The sequence below is a fragment of the Ammodytes marinus genome, assembly GCF_949987685.1.
Source record: "Ammodytes marinus genome assembly, chromosome: 10".
NCBI lineage: Eukaryota > Metazoa > Chordata > Actinopteri > Uranoscopiformes > Ammodytidae > Ammodytes > Ammodytes marinus.
This window is the reverse complement of record NC_137214.1, coordinates 28,441,443-28,462,697: the sequence shown is the minus strand read 5'-3', so window position 1 is coordinate 28,462,697 and position 21,255 is coordinate 28,441,443. Positions and strand designations below refer to the sequence as shown.

The 21,255-nt window shown below is 37.8% G+C and overlaps 3 protein-coding genes across 3 annotated transcripts; 2 read left to right on the top strand and 1 right to left on the bottom strand.

Moving 5' to 3' along the window:
- Positions 1-1,323: 1,323 nt before the first annotated feature.
- Positions 1,324-7,415, bottom strand: commd5 (COMM domain containing 5). Its single transcript, XM_080035154.1, has 7 exons — positions 7,204-7,415; positions 5,846-6,006; positions 5,124-5,152; positions 4,971-5,021; positions 4,238-4,333; positions 3,745-3,820; positions 1,324-2,304 (listed from the first exon to the last, which is right to left on the bottom strand). The coding sequence occupies exons 1-7, from the start codon at positions 7,322-7,324 to the stop codon at positions 2,203-2,205; spliced, it is 636 nt and encodes a 211-aa protein (XP_079891280.1). The 5' UTR covers positions 7,325-7,415; the 3' UTR covers positions 1,324-2,202.
- Positions 7,416-8,133: 718 nt separating this feature from the next.
- On the top strand, positions 8,134-18,368 carry fam199x (family with sequence similarity 199, X-linked). The gene is made up of 8 exons (XM_080035139.1): positions 8,134-8,193; positions 11,032-11,210; positions 12,067-12,286; positions 12,753-12,911; positions 13,555-13,716; positions 14,437-14,620; positions 15,144-15,247; positions 15,705-18,368. Exons 2-8 carry the CDS (start codon positions 11,044-11,046, stop codon positions 15,876-15,878), a joined length of 1,170 nt encoding a protein of 389 aa, XP_079891265.1. The 5' UTR covers positions 8,134-8,193; positions 11,032-11,043; the 3' UTR covers positions 15,879-18,368.
- A 579-nt stretch (positions 18,369-18,947) lies between these two features.
- smim19 (small integral membrane protein 19) lies at positions 18,948-21,254 on the top strand. The gene is made up of 3 exons (XM_080035965.1): positions 18,948-19,186; positions 19,907-20,028; positions 20,666-21,254. Exons 1-3 carry the CDS (start codon positions 19,062-19,064, stop codon positions 20,722-20,724), a joined length of 306 nt encoding a protein of 101 aa, XP_079892091.1. The 5' UTR covers positions 18,948-19,061; the 3' UTR covers positions 20,725-21,254.
- The last annotated feature ends 1 nt before the right edge of the window (position 21,255 follows it).

Sequence of the window (21,255 nt, the reverse complement as noted above, 5' to 3'; positions counted from 1 at the left end):
TATTGAAAAATGAATACAAATTCTAGGTCAGATTTTTATAACTCTATATCTCTTCTATTCCTTTGACGCAGTTTTGTCATTTGCCAACATCCTGTGATTGTGACGTAGCGGCCGGTGGCCTACGCAAACGTTACGTCAGACTGGAAGTAGAAATAGGTTACGGTCAAAGTTTAATTACTGTTGGTTAAGGGATTGGAAGTGTGTGTGTGTGTGTGTGTGTGTGTGTGTGTGTGTGTGTGTGTGTGTGTGTGTGTGTGTGTGCGTGTGTGTGTGTGTGTGTGTGGGTGGTATTATTAGCATTGCCTGAAGTAGCATATCCTGCATCCTCGAAATAAAACCTGTTTGCTGTGTGTGTGTGTGTGTGTGTGTGTTTGTGTGTGCGTTCGTGCCTGCATGTGTGTGTTTGTGTGTGTATTTTGGCAAATTCTTGTTGAATATAGAAAGATTGCTAAAGCATCATTTTCAAATGTGTTTACCATGTGTGCCCCCCCCAGTACCATAACTCTTGGTGATTAAAAAAAGAATGACCTATCATTTTAAACACTGTTATATTACAGCAGTGGGCAAGAGATTAGAGATTAGCTTCTGATATGAAAAGAAATAATGATAAACATTGCTTTGTTTTCTTTCCTTTTTAAAGCACTACTTCATGTTAAAAGTACACTAATTACTGCAAATGAGGTGTGTGTGTGTGTGTGTGTGTGTGTGTGCGCGTGCTTGTCTGTATGTGTGTGTGTGTGTGTGTGTGGATGAGGGATTACTGTCAGCTGATCAGTAGTAGTGTTGAATACTAATATAGGTCAAGCGGTCTGGCCCGTGGACTCAATCTCACTATCAGGCTAGAGAACTGGTGTTACCACGACGACAGCAGTGACGGACAGATTGACACACATATGCAAATGAGGACACTCCTTTAGTTAGATCTGGATTTCCTAAATAGGCCGGCTTGGATCAGCACTTATCCTCAAGGCATCTCTCACACACTAAGGTCTTAAGACACCGGAAACATTGATTGATATACGCTATGTATTATCAACACTGGATTTTTTTTCCCCTAGTACACACACAGTACAGTAAGGACAGGTAGCGGATTGTGAGGAGATACTCACTGATTTTGACAAAAAGCGGTCTCCAGAATCACCGACTACACCTTCAAATAATAGTACATTCATTTGTGATCTAGTCAAATATTAAAATATTGTTGGTTCAACCATAAAGCTAATATGGGGCCACTGATGAAAAAGTATGTAACAGAGCTAAATAAAACTTTTAGACGTTGCCTTTCTGTTTCAGTTTATTTCTCATTATGTGAACGAAGGCTTTGTTGATTACGATCTTTTGAAACATTTCTACAGTGTTGTATTGGTGCAAACACACACACACACACACACACACACACACACACACACACACACACACACAATTATTAGAGAAATGTGAATTAAGAGGTAATTACACATTCAACATAACAGTGCAATCATCGTTTTTATATTTTATATAACAGCGTTTGTTCTTTCAATGGCTTGGACCACGTGTAAAAACATGAGTGGAAAATTAAAAACTGTTTGATCCTCATGATTCAGACGCACTCAAACAAAACATTCACTCTCAAACAACATGGTAGATTACAGGACATTGAAGAACTATCCCTGCGTTCCAAATCACATACTCTTTCTTTTTACTACACTACATACTAAAGTACAGAAGAGTTTTAGGGCCACAGGAGAGAAAAAAAAATCAGATAAGGAAGATTTATTTTCATTGTGTTGAGAAATGTCAAGAGTAAAGACGAATACTTCAAAATGCTATTGGAGTTAGTGGGGTATCTAGGTATTTTTGGCATACTGCAATTGACATGCATGTATTGGGACATCCTAAATCTTTTTCTGGCATACTGAATAGAAGGGAAGTATGGGGATTGGAACGCAGGGTGTATTTGGGCTCAATGGAGGTTTTGCAGCTGTTTTAAATCTCCAAACAGCCTCTGGAATGACCAATGCTTATAGTATGTACAGTTTATAACACAGGGAGAGAGAAGAGTGATACAGTCTGCTTCAATAGATCTGTGTTTGAAAATAAAGAAATTGGAGTCCTTATCGTTTTGTCTTCGTTCTTCAAAATTTTGTGAAAAATAAAAATAAAAATAATAATCAAATACATTTCAAAAGCGACATGAAGTACACAGGGCAGTGATAGAGTGTTTCAGTCTTGTATTTGCAGAATGCTTTTCTTCTCCAGATCGTTCATCTCTTTGAGGATCAGAGCCACGTTGTAACGCAGCTCCTGGAATTTAGACACGGGCACCTGAATGAGAAAGAAAATAAAAATAATAATTCAAAAGGTATCAACAATGCTCTTTTTTATAATATATGGCAACCCCAGTTCAATTATCTTCTTAGTGATCTTGCTGATCTATAGTTATAGACACTATCATCTCTTAATTGAAAAACTGTGCAGGAATTCTAACTTTATTTTCAATTATCAAATTGTCCAGGGTTACCACACCTTCTTAAACAGAACATTCAAGGACTTCAACAAACACAAATTGCCTAAATTTTTATAAAAAAATGTATTGTCCATTTTCTTCAATGTCATAGTAACTGAAAAAACGTATTAATAAATATTCTTAACTGCTGCTTTATTAGTTGTCATAGCAGCAGCAGCAGCAGTGAGGGACATATCGTGATGTGAGGTGTGTGGAATGAACCATCGGATGTTGTCGTTACTAATCTTATAATTCTGATCTAATCTTGTTACGTAAAAGGCACGTCATGTTCACCGACAGCGTCACTTTGTTTGCTTCCGTCCACATTATATTAACCCACTTTCACAGCCGCGTCATCACTCATCATGAGCAGCGGCCGTCCTGCTGTTATAACGGAGGGGGTGGAGTATGGCGCCCTCTAGTGACCAAAATAACGATTTTTTTTTTAAAGATTTGAGCATTTTGGTCCTGAGTTTCTAAAGTTTATTGGTGAGCTTTTATTCATCACTATTTCAATATCTTTTTTTATGCACCACATGTGTCTCAAAATACAACTTAATGACTAAAACTAATGTTATAGTAATATGCAAATGTGTTTGTTGGGTCAAGCAAGCAGCAAAGTCAAAATAAATAAATAATTAAAACCATCTTGTTTAATTTAAAGTCACATTTTTTTAACTGACAAAATTACAAGAGAAGAATACACAATTGTATATTCTCATGTAATTTTTTAATAATTTATATTTTTTATTTTATTTGTGTTCTATATAGTTTCACAGCCGCGTCATGAGCAGCGGCCGTCCTGCTGTTATAACGGAGGGGGTGGAGTATGGCGCCCTCTAGTGACCAAAATATATATATATATATTTTTTTTAGCATTTTGCTGCTAAGTCTCTAAAGTTGGTTTGTGAGCTTTTATTAATCACTATTTCAATAAAAAAAATGTATGCACCACATATGTATTCTTAAAATACAACTTGATAACTAAAACTAATGTTATAGTAATATAAAACATGTGTTTTATCCTGAATCATGCAGGCAGAAAGGTCACCATTCTTAGCAAAGTAAAACTATATTTTGTTTAATTTAAAGTGACTATGTTTTATTTTAAACTTATTTTAGAACTGACGATTGCATCTTTTATCTTAAAATGTAATCTAGTTTTCTGTTTTAATTTTTTCATATAGCTATATTTTTAATTTTTTCTTAAATCTTATATTGATTCTTTTGTATTATCAGAAAGAAGTTTGTTTAAATACCTCAAAGCGGTGAAAGTTCCCGTCCGATAGTTTCATCTGCATCAGAACCGAAGGATGCAGCGCTCTGGACAAAGAGCTGAGGAGACAGAGAACACACTTCACTCAGTAAACAAATATGAGAGAATGGTCAACCTTTGTTTTTATTACTCAATTTCATATGTGAAAAATAGGCCTATACATTTTTTACCTGTTTTTGATACTAGACTTGTATGACAGTTCACCCTTAAGGGTATTTTTTTATATCGTCAAACAATATGTTTGTGTCAGAGATATGTTTGCCTCTATGCTATTTTAGGCAATATGTTTAACTCTGAAAACCAAATAAAAAGAGTTGTAAAAAATAAAAATATGTTCAAAATCTCTCATAACCTTTTTCTTTAGCAAGTGACAAAGTAGAAAACATAAAAACCCCATGTTCTATATAATATTTTTTTTCTGGCAAAACAGCTACCAGGCAGACACCAAAGTAGAAATGCACAGTTCAGTATTTCACCTGGTAGAAATGGCGACGTCGACCCTCCATTTGAAGTCTTCCAAAGTGGGCAGATGAGGGTCGTTCTGGGCGGTCGCTGCTTCTAAAGCCGCTCGCCTGGGAACACAGAAGTAATGCCATTAGCTGCTCCAACCCTCTGGAACTCCCTCCCCCCAAAACATCTGAAACTCAGACTCAAAAAACTCATTAAAAAGCCAACTCAAAACTCACCTCTCCAAGAAATGCATATGATACCTGACCCCACCCATACCACACCTGACTCTATTCCAAACCTCATTTTGAATTTTTTTTGTATTTTGTTTTCCAGTTTTTCTTTTCTTTATGTATGTTTCTCTGTGATGTAAAGCGTCTTTGAGTGACCTCCAAAAAACACTAAATAAATCCAATCAATTATTATTATTATTATTATTATTATTATTATTATTATTATTACTATTATTATTATTATTATTATTAAAGATGAAGACATCTCCATGCTCAGTATCTTAATGCCATCCATAGCGTTAGCAGAACATCGCTGACTACAACAAGTTTAGGTTACAATCAGGGATGTGAATGGTTGGTCAGTCGACTCAATGGTTAAGATACTGTTAAACGGCTTGGAAAATACTAGTGGAGTAAACTATTTTTTATAGAAATTTTCTTCTCTTAAATGTATTAATTCAGAATAAAAAATGGTAAAATCAGCTCTACGTAAATGTTTAAAACTTAAAATGATGTTAATGTAACATACCGGTTTCCAAACACCACACTGGAGAAATCTGTGATGAAGTCTTCAGGTATCCTAAGAGACAAAACATTTAAAAAATAAAAATCAGCATGTAGCCTATTTAGGGGTTGAATTGCATCAGGAAATTCAGGTTGTGATACAAATGATGGAATTTACCTCAGCTCTCTGAGATCCTCTTTGAAGGCCTAAATAGGGACACACACAAAAGTTGTTGTTTTCTTTAATATAAAATAAAGAATACAAATGAATCTTAAAATGTGCAATTATGTTGTTGTTGATGTGCATACAGTCACACTATTATGGTAGAAGCTGGCTGGCCATCATATATTATTTCCCAGTGTATATCCACAGCTCAACTCCTGTCTAAGTGAGGCTGTGGGGATGCGTATATTGCCTCAGACAGCACGCGGTACCAAGATGTTCATTCTACTCAAACATATGTCTATAAATAGTAAACCGAAAGACACTGAACATTTGGAGTGGTCTCTTAATTTGTTCCGGAGCTGTATATTCTCCATTGTTAATTCCCCAGCTCACCTCCTGTTTGAGTGAAGCTGTGGGGATAGATAAGTAAAAGGATGTCCCAACTGTGTGCCTACTGCATCCTAACTAGATTATTTTTATGATCAGATGTAGTATGTAGAATAGAAAAATAGAAAAGAGTATGCGATATGGAACGCAGGGATAATCTCCAGCTCACCTCTTGTGATGAAGTCAGCAAACTGTTTTACTCTTGAACTCAAGTACAGCAACAGTTTAAATGTTTTTTTCTGGAATACAATTTCATTTTAAGCATTTTCTTGTATTCCAGTTTTTGCTCTTTGAATCTTTATATCCCTTTTATTATATATATTCTCCAGGGTTAATCTCCGGCTCACCTCTTGTTTAAGCGATGCAGTGGGGATGCGTATTGCCTCAGACAGCACGCGGTACATTCCTGCCACAATGTGAGTGAGTCTGTCCTGAGGAACCAGGCTGCTCTCTGCTATCGACCGCAGCGTCTCTCTGCTGTCCTTACCCTCCAGAGCGCTCACCACAGCTGGGGGAAAAACAGGGACATTCAAAACACTTTAGAATGAATTTAACTGTATGAGTTGTGCTTGTTATCAGACAGTAGGGACAGTAAACTGGTTGGAAAATGGAAATACAGTGACATTTAGCTCACTTATTATATAGATGGATAAACTTTACTTTATTCCATATAAAAACATACAAAACAGAAAATACTACAGAAAAACACAGCAAGGGGGGCGCCTTTAGCTCAGTTGGTAAGGTGTCCCCCTCCCGGGCCGGGCCCAGCAGCAGACCCGGGTTCGATTCCCACCCGCGGTCGTTCTCTGCATGTCACTCCCCTCTCTGCCCCATTTCACCTCTGTCTCTCTGCACTATCAATAAAGCATAAAAATGCCCAAAAAATATCTTAAAAAAATAAAATAAAATAAAAACACAGCAAGTAGGTTTAAAACACATACAGGCATCTATGCCAGTGCTTCCAGAAGTATGACAAATGTTTAGTGTCACTTTGTGCAGGTACGGCTAGGGCCATATAGATGTAATTGTAAGAGTTGTGCTTGTTATCAGATAGTAGGGACAGTGAACAGCAGTTATATGTCTGTTTTGTTTTTATGTGGAGCAGCCCTGTGAATGTAACAATTATTTCATTCAGGGCTGTTTATTTTATTTTTTAACTTTTTTTAACCTATGTTTATACAGGTAAATCCCATTGAGACCGGAGACTCTTTCTCAAGGGAGACCTGTTACCATTCCCACGTTACCATTCACACACACATTCATACATCGATAGCAGGCTCACTATTAGACAAGCATAAAGAAACTGTGATCCATCATCACCTTCTTAACACAGCAAAGTGTTTGAGAAAAGAATAAAATGGATGGCTGTGAGTAGTACTGTGTAATGATTGAATGAAGCAATATGTTGATTTGACAAGTTGTGTTGTTTGAAAGGAAATGTTTGATTTTGTAACATCACGTGTTAAATGTTACGTGAATGTTAGAGCATTTGGCAAACAATAATAAGTGTAGTTTTGGCCACAGACTTTTTATTTCAGTCCTGAGTTTCAACTGTCAACTCTTTGGAAAACGTCAATTCTGAGTGGACAAATGCCGTGAAGCAACTGAGAAAAACTTTAAAATATAAAATATATATGCATTTCATACAGACTTCTATACAGCTCCAGAATGAGTGATATCTCGCAGGAAATTAAGAAATATTTACCTTTTAGTATTTTCCTGAACAACTCTTGGTCAACATCCTTCAGGTTTTTCGACATTGACTCGATTTCTGGAGGAATTCTGCCTCCTAAGAAGCTCGTGTCCTTCACGTGGCCTGAAGACATGGCTCACCATCAACTAATTGTGCTGTTAATGAAGATATGACAGAGAGAAGTCAAATTAAGTACAGAAGTGATAGCTCTCGGAAAGCTAGTTGTTCTGTTTATGTGACAGCTTCCGCCTTCACGTCACATGACGCGTCACATGCTGCTGGTGTTACGTCGAGTTTTGTCTGCGGATAATTTTTCATTTCATTTTCACTTAACTTTTATTTATCCTCGAGAGACCAATTGAGGGGTGACCCTCATTTTCAATGACGTCGAGTTATGGATGGATGGAGGGATGGAGGGAGGGATGGATGAGGGATTGAGGGATGGATGGATGGATGGATGGATGGATGGATGGATGGATAGATAGATAGATAGATAGATAGATAGATAGATAGATAGATAGATAGATAGATAGATAGATAGATAGATAGATAGATAGATAGATAGATAGATAGATAGATATCTATTTTTAAATTAATACAAATACAAATGCAGCTAAATACAGAGGGAAATTAAAAAATATTAATTTATCCATAATGTCATTTACATTTCCGAGTATGTTATTGACATTTTCAGTCCTACATGTTTGTTATGTACTAGGCTACGTTCTACTTACTCAATTTGACGTCATAGTTAGTAAGCGTAGGAAGCAAGTAAGTGGTTTCGAACAGACCCTCCGAGTATATTATTGACATTTTCAGTCCTAATGTTTGTTATGGTGTTTTTATTAGAGGTGCTTCCAAGTCTCGTCGGGCTGACAAAACTCGACGTAACACCGTAACACCTGGCTGAAGTCTCGCGATGACGGCTTACATCATCCGTGGAAAAAGAAAGGATTTGCAAATGGAGGTGGCAGGAATGAGCTTTCTTTGAACGTTAAAAAGGTGGGTGTTTCAGCTTAGATAGCGACACGATAGCTACTTTGGCAGGTGTATTACCAAGCCAGTTATGTTATAGTGGACGAAAATATTAGTTAAGTGTCAGTTAATGGCTTTGAAAAAGGCTACGTGGACGTTTTGAGCATTAGCAGCTAACGATGGTAGCGCGTGTTGTGTTTACATACGACGCTCATGTTTTATATCAAGTGTCACAAACTAAACATAACTACTAAATGTGTTGCTGAGCTCTGAATTTGCCTTGCTTTTATATATATATGTATCTGTAGTCAGGCATTTCCGTCTTTTGCTAAGAAAATCAATCACGGTGGATGACGTCAAATGTCAACAATTATGTCAACAATCAACATGGCATATTTTAGCATCTTTAGCTAGTAAAATGAAATGTTATCCGTGGATTTTAGGTGAGGTCTTGACCCACTAATAACTAACTAATGTTGCCAGGGGAGACAAGAATCAAATTTAAATTAGCTCGAGTAAGGTGTCTGCTTGATAAGGGTTTGTTTGAATGAAAGTTTTTCTCTGGTATTGGATTTTTTTGTTAGGTGAGGTTATTTTTTATTTTAACGCAATTCGCCTTGGAATATTGGTGAATACAATACAAAAGGAAAATAAATAAGCCACCACGGGGAATAACATAAGAAAAAAGATAACCTTTGCAATAAAAAAATACCATACAATAAATGTGCACTTTATTTCGGTATGAAAGAGCTGTACAGTGTGCAGAAAGTGGACCAAATTCAAAGTCATCATAGCTTTGTGTTCATTATATCTGTATATTAAGTGTAACAAATTAAGAAAAATATCACGTTTTGACATATTAATTCATACATGTACAATAAAGTGCAGACAGTCCAATTTTTTTTGCAGTCAATAAGTACTACCTTTGTCAGGCTTTTCTTGTTCAAGTTTGTCAGATATAGAGATACACACATTTGTCTGGTCTTCGTTGACACTTTAGCTGTATTAATTAAAAGGTTGCTATATGTATTTTTAACTTATCTTTCCCTCTGTTTCTGCCCCAGGCAGGGCTGTACGCTTATTTTTTAAAGTGGTAGCACTGGTGCTAGCAAGCAAAAAAAATCAGTAGCACAAAAATAAATTTGGTAGCACACAAAGTATGATCGAAAACTTGCATAACCTTAACCCTTGCATTTCGCTCTAATTACCTTTGAGCATGTCATCTTGGTCTCATTTGAGATTCTCAATTAATATTATTTCCTAGTGTGTGCAGTAATAATTGTAGAAAAATTAATAGGGGTGCACTGATTGCAATTTAGACAAAATAATCTAACCTGCCAATTGCAATTTGGCTGGCTGTCGCACTAGTTAGGGTTGCCACCTTGGATTTAGGAAAAAAAGGGACACTTGAATGTTTGGGGCGGAGGGCTCGGCCATTATTAGGCTACCAGTTCAGACTGACCAGTGTAATGACCTATAATAACCATACACACCTACAGTGCTTTTTACAGTATAGGCTAAATAGGGAGACTGAGGTGGGTGGGGACCCTGGACCTTGTAGGGGGGCCCCGGAAGAAAAAAATGCAACCTTTTAAAGTAAAATTCATCAATCTGGTGCACTTTGAGAATAATATTGCATGCAACCATGCCCAGGGGCCCAAGGGCTCGGGGGGGGGGGCCTAAGCCAGAAATACTGATAGTAACTTTAAATGTTGCATTGTCAAAGAGCTCAGTCACTCATGTCAATAACAGGGTCCAACAAGGAATAGCCTAAATATAAGGAAATAAATCATCATGGCCCCAACTAGGTGACAAATAGAAAAGCAAGTGCAAAACAAAAGCATTATTAGCTCTGTCTAAGGGGCTTCATGAGGGACAGCTAAGCCCCCCACACACAAACAGGAATAAGCTTGCTATGTGTAAATTCTATACTGTTCATGAAAAGTAGCTTTCCACCCTGTATATGTTGCAATGGGCCCCTCCATCATATAACATGAGTCTGCAGACCAATCTACTGTACTGTTTTCACAGTTGCAGAGTAAAGAGTGCCTGTTTAAGAAAAATAATGTTCCTTCTGCAGCTCAAGATTTGATTAAAATGTTCCTCTGCTCTGATGCATTTAACTTTAAAACGGTACAAAGAGTCTGGGCCCATTATCTCATAATCCGTCTATGAACCAACTGGTTTCCACAATCTTTTTTATTTTCGCGGGCAGCATGCACAAGCATTATTTATTAAAAAAAAAAAAAAAAAAAAAAAAAAAAAAGTGTGGGGCCCCACACAGGGTCTTGAAACGGGCCCCGAGATCGTTAAGACCGCCCCTGCCCGCCCGCCTCTCCGATGCAATAGCGGGCGCAACAAACTCCTCGGCCCGTGTGAGACGGCCTTAACTACTGAACGAAGGAAGGAAATCAAATGAGGTTTTGGCATTTTCCCCAAAAAACGGGTCACAGCTGGTGAAAAAAAGAGAACAATTCTGGGAAAAACGGGACGGGTGGCAACACTAGCACGAGTGCGATTGGAGTTGTATTCATCATCGCACGTGATCAATTTCAGTAGCAAATGCGATCAAAACTGTCGCACTGTACAGCCCTGGCCCCAGGTCCTTTCAGCCATGTCTGAACACAACTGACTAAACTTAAATAAGTAATTGTAAAAGGCACTCATGGTCTGAATAAATTGAATGCGTGCTACCTTTTGGCAAGCTATGTGAGTTTGTTAGCTATCAAGATACTTTGACACTTTAGCTGTTTTAAAAAGGTGCCACGATATGTCTAATTTTTTCCTCTGTTTTTGCATCAGGTTTTGCTTTATTAAAAACGCTGCTATGTATTTGACTTATCTTGTTCTATGCGTGTACACCAGGTCCTTCCAGCCATGTCTGACTCTCTGTACGAGAAGTTTCTGGCGCCAGAGGATCCGTTCCCTCTTCTCTCCCAGCGGGCGAACCTGAGCGACGTGGGGACGCTGGACGTCAGTGACTTTGGCTGTCAGCTGTCATCATGTCACCGCACAGACCCGCTGCATCGCTTCAACAGTAACAGGCAAGTATAGTATAGTATAGTATAGTATAGTATAGTGTGTGTGTGTGTGTGTGTGTGTGTGTGTGTGTGTGTGTGTGTGTGTGTGTGTGTGTGTGTGTGTGTGTGTGTGTGTGTGTGTGTGTGTGTGTGTGTGTGTGTGTGTGTGTGTGTGTGTGTGTGTGTGTGTGTGTGTGTGTGTGTGTGTGTGTGTGTGTGTGTGTGATCTGCTGCAGGATCTGCCCTTGAAGATGTTTGTGACATTTGTCAAGCTGCACATTTTAACTGCCTCGTTTTTCGTCATTCAGATATTATGTTGTTGATGTTGTGTGTACATAGGGTTGCTGCGGTATTCAGTGTTACCGTTATTTAGTTACACACCGATAACATGACTTGCTCACCGGTAACACTGTTTTTTTTATGTTTTAATAGACATGAAAGCACTTTGGTTAATTTTGAATATCAGTGGTATGTCCCACGTTCATTAAATAAAGGATAGCGTCACAGACTCGATTGCACACATCACGGCATCCCTAACTATCGCCCAACCCAAATTTACATAGTTAAAATGCACATCTTCATGTTGTATGTACACCATTTGGTCTCCGGAAAATCCTCAAGAAAGTATTCATAGACTGTATTTTTTTCTTTTTAACAGGGAAGTATTAATTAATTTACTTTTCAGACATTCAAGCAAATAGTCTTCTGCAAGTACACTATTTTGTCTGAAACAATGTTTTCTTCTTCTTTTTACCTTAAAGAAATAAAAAAAGTATGTTTTTAAAAACCTAATTTTGATACCAATTGCTAATTTAGGTTATAGCCCATTAAAACTGTTAGACTATTACATTCTTAACGCTCCCTCTTGTCCCTTCCCCAGATGGAACCTTACCTCCTGTGGTACGAGCGTAGCCTCCTCAGAATGCAGTGAGGAACTTTTCTCCTCCGTGTCCGTCGGGGACCAAGATGACTGTTACTCGCTGCTGGACGACCAGGAACTAACGTCTCTGGACCTGTTTCCAGAGGGCAGCGTTTGCAGCGACGTCTCCTCCTCTATAAGCACCTATTGGGACTGGTCTGACAGCGAGTTTGAGTGGCAGGTTGGTTGTTGATTTTTGAAAATTGACTACGTTTACATTGTACAGCAATATCACGATATTAATTAACCTGGTTAAAGGTGAACTATGTAACTTTGGGTGTTTGGGAGAAGTTAACATTTTCTAAGGTATATTCTCATAACTGAATAAACAATCTTTCCTCACATGAACATTGGATCCCTGGGACACTGTTTGAAGTTAGAAAGCTCACAGAAAAGTTACTGTTAAACCACTGTTGTTTACAACAGCAGGGCCCACATTTTTTTTTTTTTAACTTTCATTGGTTCCCAGTTCCTTCAAATTATTTTCTTTTGATTTATGATGATAGACTTATTCAATATACTTCAAATTACATGTAGAGTAAATCATTTTTGTAAGCTTACTGCAGGCTCAAACATAAACAAACCCCTCTCCCCTGAAACTGTATGGTGCACCTTTTAATACTGTATCATTGTTTGTCTCGTCTTAGCTCCCTGGAAGTGACATCGCCAGTGGCAGTGATGTTCTGTCTGACATCATCCCGAGCGTTCCCAGCTCTCCCTGTCTGTTCTCCAAGAGGAAGCCTAAGCACAACCCACACCGTATCCTGGACGACTTACCATGGACCGCCATGACCAACGACGAACAGGTCAATATTAGCCAATACATCTATCTGTGTTACAGTAGCCATGTTTACATCTAAGGTGTTTAAGTAAATTAAAGGGGCAGTCAGCTACTCTGGAGAATGTTTGTTGTCAAAATATATATTTTTTAAATCAGTGAAAATCTGCTAGCTGTACGATCGTGACAAGAACAGTAACATTTTATAACATTTTATAAATTGACACAAAGTTTGTATGTTCGTTCTCATAGGATTTTCTCTTAATCGGTAAAAGACTAATGCGATAGACGCTGATGCAACATTTTCTGCAGAAGAAAATCATGAATAAGAATGGCCGCCATTGTTGTTGTTTGGCATGTACATTCATATGCATCTCCATCAAAACTCAAATTGTGTTACTATTGTATTGTTTGTATGTTTTCTTTGTTTTGTTGTAAAAAAAGAGAAAAACCTAAACTCAAACTCTTGCTTCCTTCCCTTGTTTTCTTTATAAAGTTATGACATTTTTAAATTATTCAGGTGGGGGCTACAAATAAGCCCACTCTTTGTTTTCATGTATTTACCTCTCCCTGCACTGTATTTGTTTGTTATCTTTGTCATTCTGTACATTTTAAATTGTGCAAATAATAAAAAACCTTAAACCTAAACTCAAAATGTCTGTCCCTTCCAGGTGGAGTACATCGAGTACCTGAGTCGGCGTGTGAGCACAGAGATGGGCCTCCGGGAGCAGCTGGACATCATTAAGATCATCGACCCCTCCGCTCTGATCTCCCCCACCGACAGCGAGTTCATCATAGAACTCAACTGTCTCACCGACGAGAAACTCAAACAGGTCTGTACAGCTTACATCGAATAAATGTATGATGTACACACCTCATATAGCCACTTAAAAGAAAGATTTTAAATTAAGTTACTAGCAGAGACACTCTGATACACATCGCACAAACACTTTTATTTTCTCAACCAAACAATTTGAACTTGAACTACACATCTGTATTTCCTCTACACAACACTATGACGTTAACTGGTTTATTAGCTCAATGTTGTTTCACACATAACTTCACACTAATCAAAGTCAAAATTATGTCTATAGCACATTTAAAAACAACATCAGTTGACCAAAGTGCTGTACAAGAATCAATACAAAACAACAAATAATATACATGAAAAAAAAGTTAGGAGTGTCAAAATCTCAACTTGTGTTAAAGGCCAACGCAACAAAAGTGAGTCTTCAGCAACATATTGAACTGTTCAACTTTACAGGGATCCAGGTTCTATTCATTCACACACAGTCATACTGCCACAGTGTGAGCAGCCTGTTGATACAAAGAAGATAAGAGTTGTCCAGAATCATGAAAGTCATTTCAGATCATTTATTGCAACTGCGTGTGTAAAATGTTATGTGACTATAGCATCAGCTGTTTACTTAAGGTATGAAGGATGACATATTTAGTTCAGTTTATCAGTAATCCAATGATAGGAAAGCTAGTAAACAGGCACTTAAAAGGTCATTCTTTTTCATTATTAATATTTTTTTAAACGTCCTCTTCAGGTGCGTAGCTACATCCGGGAGCACGGGCCCCGCCAGCGAGCCAGCAGCACCAGAGAGAGCTGGAAGAGAGGCAGCCACAGCAGCGCTAGCACCGGCGGAGTGAGCGGGGCTAGCAGCAGCAACGCTAGCATGGTTAGCTCGGCTAGCTCGTCCACCGGGTCCACTGCATCCAACTCTGTGGCAGGTGAGAAGATACCTGGCTGTAATAATAATAATAATGGACAATACCTGGCGTTTTTCATGTTTAAGGAACAGATTTTGGATAGAGCCTATTTTTCATTATATAAATAAAATAAGTACTATATACAGGTCTTAGAAGAAAAAAATCTGCATATTTTTAAGAACAAAATGTCTCATGAATCAGACAATTTAGAACATGAACAATTTTTGTTTTAGAATATTTAAAAATATACTGATGTTGAGGTAATGGTTGTTAAAGATGGTTATATAGGAGAAACATACAGACGCAAACAGACACGTTTTAGTAAATAGAACACCTACATGTCCATCTTTGACCTTTGATTTATGAGTATGAAAAAGTATGAAAGAACACATGTTGTGGAAGCAAAATAGACAAAAATCTCAAAATTGCTTGAAAAAAAAACGATGTTCTTGCCTGCAGTGCCTTGGTAGTACATAATAATAACGTATATAAAGCAGACATGTTATATTATCCTGGTAGTAACACTGTTGACATTGTGTTTCAGGAGGGACAGCGTCGGCCTGCAGTGGAGGCAGCGTGGCCAACATCAGCAGAGCTCACAGTGATGGAAACCTCTCCAGCGCTGCAGAGCGGATACGAGACTCTAAAGTAAGAAATCATCATTATTTCTATTTTTCCTGGTAATCTGGTTATAGTGCTACATGAATAACACTTTATTTTTTATCACTCGGTGTGTGTGTTTGTGTGTGTGTGTGTGTGTGTGTGAGTTAACTGTTAAGTCTCGTTGCTGCCACTTTCTTTTTCAAGTGTGCAGATTGCCTTGTTTTACATTTTTTAGGTTTAAGCATTGGGTTGAAATCCAAATTAATGCCAAATCCTCTTGTCACATGCTGCTCAATGACACAACCCTGCTCTGCTCTATAGGACTTTACGTTAGTGAGAAAGACAGCTTTTTCAAGTCACTCAAAAGAAGTCTCTCTCTGTCTCTCTCCCTCTCCCTCCCTCTCTCTCTCCCCCCTCCATCTCTCTCTCCCCCCTCCCTCTCTCTCTCTCTCCCTCTCTCCCCCTCCCTCTCTCTCTCTCCCCCCCTCTCTCTCTCTCACAGAAGCGTTCTAAGCAGCGTAAGCTTCAGCAGAAGGCGCTGCGTAAGCGTCAGTTGAAGGAGCAGCGTCAGGCGCGTAAGGAGCAGCTCAGCGGTTTGTTTCTCAACGAGGAAGTGCTGGCGCTACGGGTTACCGAGGAGGAGGATCGCCACGACGACCTGGACATATTGATGTGACAGCAGTGAATGACTCAGTGCTCCCTCTAGGTCTGCTGCTAAGCTACCACCTAGCGCTCACATAGGCCACGCCCATTCAAACCACTGCATAGATTTAGCTTTCAGTAGGCTAACATGCTAACCGTGCATTATGTTAGGCATAACGTCTGATAGCCAGCGATAGCTTAGTAGTAGCCTCCAAAAACTAGCTGGACATATCGCTTGCTATTTACTAGTGTAGTCGCGCTACTGCTAAATTGACAGCTGCTTCGATCAATGCTTTGATTAGGTACTGAACACAATCTAGCCTGCTAATGCTACGCTTAAATATACTCATCTAATGACTAAATACAGTTAACAAGAGAGTTGCTTTTAGATGCTACGTCCGCTGCTACTAATACTAAAGCCACCACCGGCAGAAGGACAGATCAGGCAAAGAGAAGCAGAAAAACAGTTGTTACTTTAACAGGTGATGGCAACAGGTTCATATTGTATAGTTCATATTGTTAGTAATGCTTTACTAGGAATGACCTTATGAGATGGACCATCTAGTTTTTGAGGGGGTTCCCTAAATACAAATATACAGTACAATAATACCGGACAGGTAACAAAAACGGAAAACAAAGCGATAAGTAAGGAACATATCTGTTGAGAAATGCATTGACAAGCAATTTCTCTAAATGGAAAATGGAAATTAAAGACCTACTTCACCGGTTGGAATATGAAGGTGTATTGAACTCGGAGATCCTATTTAGTATAAATGTGCAAAGAAAATTGAAATCGGATCATCCTAGCCTGAGAAAAGGCAGAAAGAGTGTTTTATGGTCTCATTGTCTAACCCTACATTTTCCTTACTGTGACATCACAGTAAGGGTTAGGATTAACAGGACAGCTGGGCCAAGGGAAGACTGAGGGAAGAAAAACCTCATTCATTATATTATAATAGTGATTTTATAATGATAGAACGCTGGTTCCGTATGGGTGAAGTATTCCTTTAAGAACACTTAATTCAGAAATGCAGAGGGGAAAAATGACAAATATCCTCTTGAAAACCTTAAATTAACACATTCACATCAGATATTATAAAACGTAAAAGTTAAAGGAAGTGAGCTGGTCTGTCTTTCTATCCGAGTGTTGTGGTGCCATTTCATTCTCAAGCCTTAGAGGGAGCACTGAAGCAAATTGCATGTTAAATTAAATAGTCAACCACAACCACCCTATTCCAACTGTGTGGTCCAATAACTAACAACCTGTTTAAAAAATAAAATAAACTAGCTTATGTGTTGTAAATAAATGAGAAATAACAGCATATTTACCGCTCGCTTTTCCTTGGTGATAAAAAGGTTGATATAAAGTTTTTTTTCTTTTCTTTTTATGTATAAATTCTATGACAAGGTAGTGAGCTAATTGGTTATCATGGCTTCTTTCAACAGTTTTTTTGTTATGTTTTGAGTCTTATTTTGAAGCTGTTTTTGTCATTTAAGTACTTGCGGTTTATTTTGAAATCCTTTTTTTTCTTTTATTTTCCCAGCACTCCTAAAGTATATTTTTCCTAAGAATTAAAATTTTCCCGATTGTTTTATTTTTGTGTACGTTTCAGTTTTGGTGGTGAAGTCTTTAAAGACATTTTTTGCAAATCCAACTGTCTGTCATGAACTATACGGATGGTTTCCTTAAAGGTGGAGTCAGCGATTCTGTACAATGCTTGTTTACAGAGACTAGGCTGTGTATTACCACTGGATTTTTTTTTTGCGGATCGTGAGGAGATATTCCCAGATTTTCACAAAAATTGATTTTGACTACAAGGTTTCTCCAGAATTGCTAAATCCACCTCTTAATTTAGCTTTCAGAAGTTTGTTAAAGTATTTTTAGATTGTTGACAAAGCACTGAAATCTCAAAAGCAGCTTTTTGTGGAGTTGTAGCTACCAGACCATTGTCATATTTGCTAGAAAATATTGTTTTTGTGTGTTATTTTCCTACTTTCCTTTGTATGAGAAACACTTTTCCTGCTGCTCCTAAACTGTAACGTGTTAAACCGCTGCAGTTATTGGCTAAAGCCGACTGTCGTAGCTAATACTTTACGTGTACGGAGCTTCGTGTCTCATCATGTATAAAGCTTATTAATTAATTAATTAATTACATCAATTATGTTTAAACGCAGCTTTGTGTATTCTGTAGTTATGAATTAGTAAAAAAAATCTATTTTGAAAAATAAAAATAATTTTGAAAAAAATGTAAAATACGCCAGTACGATGCAACAAAGTTATTTGTGTATATAACGGTAACGTGTAATGGCTGGAAATGATGAATGAATATATTAAACTTTTTTTTCTTGTTAGGTTAAGTTCCTTTCATTGTCATTATTTTGCTTCTTTTTAACCATCAGCTACAGTTACTTACAACAGTATTTTTACATGTTTTAGTTCCTGACTAAAAAAAACATGGAGTAGTGTCGCCAGATCGGTGGTTCTGATTCACTGTACACTTGACAAATAAACGGACATTGTTGCATCCTATCGATCTCGTCTCTCTGGTGACATCTTATTCATTACATCACATTATTTCTCAATTCCTTAAATGCATTTTATCCATTCAGAATTTACGTTTTTCCAAACATGACACACAGGAGTGTTGTGGCCAAATTGCCAAATGTCAAATTTTTTCAGAATGCTCTCATATTCACAAACATTTAACACATGTTACAAAATCAAATATTTCTTTCATAAACCAGAACATTTTGTCGAATCAATATTTTCCTTTATTTAAACCTTACACAATGACCAACAAAACACTAGATACAGCCATCCACTGGGTTATTTTCTACCCTTTTACTACAGACATCAAATCATACAGCGTACACCATATAACAATAACATACTCGGCCCCTGCACTGTTTTTAATGTCCTGTTGAAATATATACTGTATATACATTTTTAACATTTCCCAAATTTTTTTATATCTCAAATAATTTTATTTTCACCCCAGAAGGTGGCGGAAGTGCACATTTTAAGATGTTTGCCTGCCCCATTAAAATGACAAAAGAAGAAGAAAAACTAGGACGTAGCGGGTGGAAGTGACGTCATAGTGTTTACACCGTACAGCTGAGTCGCAGTGGGGAAGAAAAGCAAATGAGGATTTATTAGATTTTCTCTGTTATATTGACACTTGTTTTACCCTAAGAGGTTTAAGGTTTAAGTTGTCACATGCCGATGGCTGCGCACGAGCCCGAGACGCTCGACTACTCGGTGCACGAGGCGTGGAACGAGGCCACTAACGTCTACCTGCTGGTGGTTCTGGTCAGCTTCGGCCTGCTGATGTACGCCAGAAAGTAAGGACTAATAATTCACACACATTCATACATATGCAGTCAACTTTATCACTGTAAAAATCTATTCCTGGGGTTATAACGTGGGATAACGTGCTATAGAACATGACGGAGGTCCAGTCAAAAAAATCTCTCCTCCTAAATAGCCAAAACAAAAACACAAACACGCCATACTCGATTGTAGAAAACGTGTATTTTAATTATTTCTTCGTAATAGGTTAAATAGCATACCTCATGTGGCATTTATTTATTATTATAATTAATTTATAGAATAGTCTTGGTAATTTGGCAGCCATATACTGCTTAAATAACAATATTTATTATTGGCGTATTCATAACATTGACAATGTATCAGTTTATAGTTACATTTGTTTATATTTGTAAAAAAAAATATATATACCAACTGTACATACTTTCCCACTTTACAGTATTCTATCCTAGTGTGCAGTATTTTAGTTTTATTTTATTTTATAGATATCTCATACTTTATATTACATTCCAACTGTTTTGCGTCATTATTTCTCTTTGCATTTTTCTCTTGTTTATGTTTTACAGTTTTTTTTTTCGTTATTTTGTGTTTTGGTACATTTATTGTTGGAGGAGCCGGAGATTTATAAATTTCTGTCTGAATTTGTTGTACATGAAATATGAAAAGAAAAATACAGACAATTGTTATCACTGTCCGTCTTCTAAAATGTCTGTGCTCTCCTCTTCTAACTCCAGGAACAAGAGGAAGATCATGCGTATCTTCACTCTGCCTGCGGCCGTCAGCAGCCCGGAGCCAAACTTCTACGACAGTCTGCAGAAGGTCCGACTGAGGCAACAGCTCGAGATGTATTCACTGGGTGAGACATATAACAATACAGCCTGGAGATGTAGCTGTTTTATAATTACACTCACACTTATGAGAGAAAAAATACTACTAACTGTAGTGTGTTCTGGCTGTGCGAGACTACTGCAGATACAACAAATTATTATAAGTGCAAAAAGGAACAACATTAGTACAAACACTTTTCAGTCAAAATTAAAAGGTGCAAGTCCGTATGTAAGGCTCACTGATGCATACTCCGTAACCCATGTTGTAGATAACGCACTTTTCCTGGATGCCTTGACACCGCAAATCACCAGCACTTTTAGATCTTAGCACCACTAAGTTTTGAAATTGAATTTTGGTATTGAACAACAACATGTGTTTATACTCGATGGTATGGAGGCATTTCGGTCAGTGCCAAAAAAGTATTACATGACAATTCCCAGCCCTACTTACAGATGGAGTCAAAAAGGAACCCAAAGTGAGTAAAAATGTGATAGGTGCAACAAAAAAAACTTGTTTTGAGAAATGTTGTAGGCAGGGTTAAAGTGTTCTCTTAGACCTTGATCAGTTTAAATAGGAACCCATGTTTCATGTTGTGAATCTCAGTGACCTTGAGCTGGAACTAGTGAATTAACTTTTTCCCTTTCTGTCTTTGTGTTGTCTTGAAGCCCGGAAGTTTGATCAACAACAGGGTCAAACGGACAGCGTGCAGCTCTCTATGGAATGACACTCCTACACACACACTCCTACACACACACACACACACACACACACACTCAGAAACACGCACTCACACCATCTATGTGTGTGGGTGGATAGAAAAGGACTTCAAAGGATGTTGCTCCTACAGTGTACTGGCTTTTTCAGTTTGCCTTTCTCCAATTAGAAATGTCTCCATTTTGTATTTGTGTTTAACGTGCGGAAGAGGTACAGATGGATCGAGCCGAGACGTGTCCGGACTGTGAAGCCCACTGAAGCAAAGGCCTATTTGTGATATTGGGCTATAAAAACTGATTTGATTTGATTTAAGATTATGTAAGCAGTGAGGCATCATGCAGTTACTCTAACTTGTTTTGAGTAAAAAATATAAAGTGCAGCAAATGTCACTGAGATTATGAAGAATTTCTTGCAAATAGAACACCTTTCTTTATTTTTTTTTTGTTGTTTTCGATATTTTTTTTACTTCATTGTTAAATGTGTTATTGTGTAAACTGGATTATGGAATCAAGATTTCTTAAATGTGAAAATAAAAGCACAA

What these genes read in the sequence shown, in the direction of transcription:
- fam199x (XM_080035139.1), top strand. Translation starts at nt 11,044, where the DNA reads ATGTCTGACTCTCTGTACGAGAAGTTTCTGGCGCCAGAGGATCCGTTC. An exon ending in CATCGCTTCAACAGTAACAG is followed by an intron (nt 11,211 to 12,066) that starts GCAAGTATAGTA and finishes TCCCTTCCCCAG; the next exon opens with ATGGAACCTTACCTCCTGTG. An exon ending in CCATGACCAACGACGAACAG is followed by an intron (nt 12,912 to 13,554) that starts GTCAATATTAGC and finishes TGTCCCTTCCAG; the next exon opens with GTGGAGTACATCGAGTACCT.
- commd5 (XM_080035154.1), bottom strand. Translation starts at nt 7,324, where the DNA reads ATGTCTTCAGGCCACGTGAAGGACACGAGCTTCTTAGGAGGCAGAATT. An exon ending in GAGGATCTCAGAGAGCTGAG is followed by an intron (nt 5,022 to 5,123) that starts GTAAATTCCATC and finishes TTTGTCTCTTAG; the next exon opens with GATACCTGAAGACTTCATCA. An exon ending in GGAACTTTCACCGCTTTGAG is followed by an intron (nt 2,305 to 3,744) that starts GTATTTAAACAA and finishes TTTCTCATTCAG; the next exon opens with GTGCCCGTGTCTAAATTCCA.
- smim19 (XM_080035965.1), top strand. Translation starts at nt 19,062, where the DNA reads ATGCCGATGGCTGCGCACGAGCCCGAGACGCTCGACTACTCGGTGCAC. An exon ending in CTGCTGATGTACGCCAGAAA is followed by an intron (nt 19,187 to 19,906) that starts GTAAGGACTAAT and finishes TTCTAACTCCAG; the next exon opens with GAACAAGAGGAAGATCATGC. An exon ending in GCTCGAGATGTATTCACTGG is followed by an intron (nt 20,029 to 20,665) that starts GTGAGACATATA and finishes GTTGTCTTGAAG; the next exon opens with CCCGGAAGTTTGATCAACAA.